At 39.6% G+C, this 4,207-nt stretch overlaps 1 protein-coding gene across 1 annotated transcript; it reads right to left on the bottom strand.

The window, feature by feature from the left end:
• Positions 1–529: 529 nt before the first annotated feature.
• On the bottom strand, positions 530–3,352 carry LOC133698057 (polygalacturonase 1 beta-like protein 3). The gene is made up of 2 exons (XM_062120933.1): positions 2,858–3,352; positions 530–2,646 (listed from the first exon to the last, which is right to left on the bottom strand). The coding sequence occupies exons 1-2, from the start codon at positions 2,915–2,917 to the stop codon at positions 805–807; spliced, it is 1,902 nt and encodes a 633-aa protein (XP_061976917.1). The 5' UTR covers positions 2,918–3,352; the 3' UTR covers positions 530–804.
• Positions 3,353–4,207: the final 855 nt, after the last annotated feature.

Below are 4,207 nucleotides of genomic sequence, written 5' to 3'. Positions count from 1 at the left end.
GGATCCCATTTTTATGTTTTAATTGTTGAGATAGAATATTTAGGATATACCATCATATCATATAATATGGGATGAGTACATTTTTAACTTTTCGCTTTTTTTCTACAGTAAAAATACTTTTCAAACTCAGAATTTTGGACCCCCACATCAAAGAGAGAACTCCTCTTACTCTGCTAAAACTTCAAAACTTACAAAAAAAACACTTTTGAAAAAGTAAAAAAAGAATTTTATTTTATTTTATATTTTAAACTAATATGTTTTGAGAGCATTTTAATGTGGTGATGTTAAAAATAATTTTTTAAAAATAAAAAAAATATTATTTTAATATATTTTAAAATAAAAAATAATGATTATCACATTCTTGAATTCCATAAAAATTACCAAATGAAAAAAAGATAGCCAGTTGATTTTCAGTGGGATTTTACAGCATGTTAACCAAGGAAAAAAAAAATTAGAGAATAATTTTAGGACCAGGAGTGGGATAAATTGCAAGGACATGTACGGAAAGTTAACCATTTGGTAAAAGATGTAAACATAAACTCATTGTCAATGAGATATTTTATATATAATTGATAATAATGACAATAACATGAAGCATTTCGCCAAGAAAAAAAAAAACATAGTAATAACTCCACTCTTAAAACAGAATAAAACAAAAACAAGAAAAAAAGTAACCTAGTTAACATAACTAGGAATAAATAGACTCAATTTAACTAAATTCTGAGGGGGAGACGGCAGCTAAGTTATCTTAGCAGACGGTTCCAATCCAAATTATGAAAGGAAACAAGCCATTTCCTTAATTAACTAAGAGGCTTCAGCAAGAGTCCAAGTCATATCATTCTCAAAAATCCAGTGACAGACCTCAATCCGACCTGGACCCGAACCAAGAGCTAAGAAAGCACCATGGGTGGGGCTCCATGAGGATGTGTCCAGGTGACAGATGGCAACACCATGGTTGATCTTGGTCTTGCTATTGGGATCCAAGAGATCCGCTTCGTACACCCGAACTTTAGGAACAGAGTGGCAGTAATAGAGCAGGTAAGGATAGAGGCTCTGGTGACAAGAGACTGACTTCGTCACTCTCCCGCCGTCGATCCCCTTGATCGACCCAATCGTGACGTTTTTCTTCGACCCTTCCACGTTGTCCGTCGTGCGGACAGCCACGTTGCGGCCTAATACAGAGATTACAAAATCGATCAGGTCCTCAGCCGAGCCCACGCAGCGCTTGGTCTCGCCTGGGCTGGGTGCTCTCTCACACTCTTCCACAGCATCCATGATGATCCGCTCCATGCTTGAATTATCACTGGCATGGAAAATCTCCTTTATCGGACCCATTTTGGATGCGGAAAACGGTATTTTGGAGATGATGGAGCGGGGAAGAAAGGATCTTTTGGGCATTTTGTCTCGAATGTCCGGCATTGGCATCTCACTTCCCTCCTTCAACATTGACTCCCGGAAGAATTTTCCGGGCTCTACCCACTTGTTTTTATTTGCAGAACTGTCACTAGTTACCTTCATCGAAGCATCAGCAGTGCCTGCATTGGTGTACTTGGAAAAAGTGACATCCTTTTTTCTGGCATAGTCTTTGAAAGTGGTGTTTACTCCATAGATCTTGAACCCAATCTGCTGCCCCACTGCCCCCTTCCCATACCCAGTGAACTTATCAGTCCCTTCATTAAAGGATTTTCCATAATTGACGAAATCTGCTTTCTGTGCATTCGAATTCTTGGCATAAGACTGAAAGGAATCGTCCCCCACGTTTGATTTTTCCCTGTAATTGGCGAAGCTATCAACACCACCATTCCCACCATCGCCATAGTTCTTGTAATTATTCTCTGGAACATTCCCATCAACTCCGTAAGTCTTGAAAGTATCACTAGCCCCATTGCCAGCCTCACCATAGTTGGAGAAATCTGAACCAATCACATTCGAACTCTTCCCATAACCTGAGAACTCGTTCGGGACTCCATTCCCATTCTTCCCGTAACTAGTGAAAGCTTCGTCTCCAGCATTCGCATCCTCTGTGTAAGTCGAGAACTTCTGGCCCTTCCCATTAGCACCGTCAGAGTAGGACGCAAACCTGAGATCTGGTTTGTTTATCCTGACATTATACCCCTTGAACTCTCCAGTGCCACCGGTGGCACCTGCGCCGTAGGTGTTAAAGCTCTGGTCGGCAACGTTGGTCTCAGGGGCATAATTGGAAAATGTTTCGTCGTGTCCAGCAGCGTCCCGGCCGTACCGGCGGAACGAGTCAACCGGGAGATTGATCCCATCGGAGTAGTTCTTGAAAGAGTCGGCTCCACCAGCTCGACCAGTGCCGTAATTGGTGAAGTTTTTGTTGAAGTAGAAGGCGAAATGGGAGTCTTGGTCATGCTTTTCAAGACTGGGAGACAAATCGGGGAAGCAGAAGAGTTTGGCAGAGGAACAAAAGGCTGGGAATTGAGTGGAGAGAGCGTTTTGAGAGGCGAGTTTAGAAAACGTTGCCAAATCGACAGGGCTCAATGGCGAGGCTTTGGAGAGGAGAAAAGCAGATTTTGGTAAACCCGTGTGGATCTCCTTGTTCCAGTACCGAATTAGAGATGCCTTGGCCGTGAATGGGCTCTCACCGTTTGCTGAATCACTACTCCCATCTGCTGCATAATTCACCTGCATTGCATTGCATTGCACAGCACATTACATATGACAAATAAACCCCGCAAGTAATTACTCACTAATCTTACTTAACAAAACTAATAATTTGTACGAGAACCACACGTCAAAGGAACATGCAAGTGAAAGAAGAAACAAACAGAGAGATTAAGACTGAAAACAGTAGCTAGTTAGCAGGGAGTAGAGTAGAAGAGATAGGCATACTTACATTGAGCAATGAGAGGAAGCAAAGGGAGAGAAGAAGGGTAATGGGGTGAAAATTTTGCATTTTTTTAAGGAGAGAGGAGTGAGAATGTTGGTGGGTTTGTAGGGTTGTGACTTGATGAAATGTATATATATCAAAGGGCTCTAGTCTCTGCTCGGATAGCAAAAGAGAGTATTGTTTACTTGGGGGGTAACCCTTTTTAAAATTTGTAAGGGGAAGCGGTGTGGATTTGAAAGCTGGTCTCTCGGCTTGTGGTTACCGAGTTTTGACACTCAAGACGCTGGTCGGTTGAGCGATTAGCTCTCAAGTGATATTCCAAATAATAATTAATCTGGCTGTCAGCAACTCAGATTTCAAATCACACGAAAAAGGGTAAATTGCTTGGATAATGCTAGATTACTTGCACATAATCGCAACAGAGGAAATAGGAGAAAACAAAGTCAAAGGAAGAAGCGAAAAGGTGCGGAAGAGAAGGGAGAGGGGCAGTGGGATGGGGAGCGAGGGATGGGGAGATTTATAGGGCTTCAAGTAGAGTACCCAGCCACAGAGGAGGCTCCAAAATACCAATGCGCGTATTTTTTCATATTGTAGCTTTGGTTATTTTTAAAATAATTTTTTATATTAATTTATTAAAATAATTTGAAAGTATTAAAAATATATTAATTTAAAATAAAAAAATAAAAAAATTTCAAATTTTTTCAAAACTATTTTTGAAACTAAAAAACAAACAATTAAGTGTTTTATTAACAAGTTAATTAATTAAAAACAAAGGGTATAGCCTATGTACCCGATTATAGAGGGTGTTTGAGAGTGTGGTAACAATTATTTTCCGCTAAAAACTATATCAAAATAATATTTTTTATTTTTTAAAAATAATTTTTACATCAGCATATCAAAATAATCTAAAAACATCAAAAAATATTAATTTAAAGCGAAGAAAAAAATAAAAATAAAAATTTTCTTTTTAAATTTTTAAATATAAAAATAAACAGAATTATATATAAAAGGTTGGATGGCACGTTGGCTATTCTAGAAAAGGATTTCCAGTGGGCACAGTGGATGAACCCATTTATATTCTCTTCTCGAAGAGATAATACCAAAAAAATGTTCGAGTCATGGTTCAACCCACTCCCCCGAATGATTAAGCACAATTGATCTGTCCAACATGAGCACAGAAGCGTGGGGGAGTTTCAAGGGAGCTAGCTTTGACTCGATTTAGGGAAGGGTAGATTGGAAATTGGGACGGCGCCAAGGGGCAACACGTGTGACGAAGCCGCGTGCGACACACTTGTAACACCATGATTGGAGGAAATGCTTGGATTTTTTAGGCGTGATTTTTTGCTTTACCAAGTT

The sequence above is a fragment of the Populus nigra genome, chromosome 6, assembly GCF_951802175.1.
Source record: "Populus nigra chromosome 6, ddPopNigr1.1, whole genome shotgun sequence".
Classification (NCBI taxonomy): Eukaryota; Viridiplantae; Streptophyta; class Magnoliopsida; order Malpighiales; family Salicaceae; genus Populus; species Populus nigra.
This window is presented reverse-complemented; position numbering and strand designations above follow the sequence as displayed.

Coding starts and splice junctions, on each gene's coding strand:
- LOC133698057 (XM_062120933.1), bottom strand. CDS start 2,917: ATGCAAAATTTTCACCCCATTACCCTTCTTCTCTCCCTTTGCTTCCTC. Junction 2,647..2,857: donor GCTTCCTCTCATTGCTCAAT/GTAAGTATGCCT, acceptor AATGCAATGCAG/GTGAATTATGCAGCAGATGG.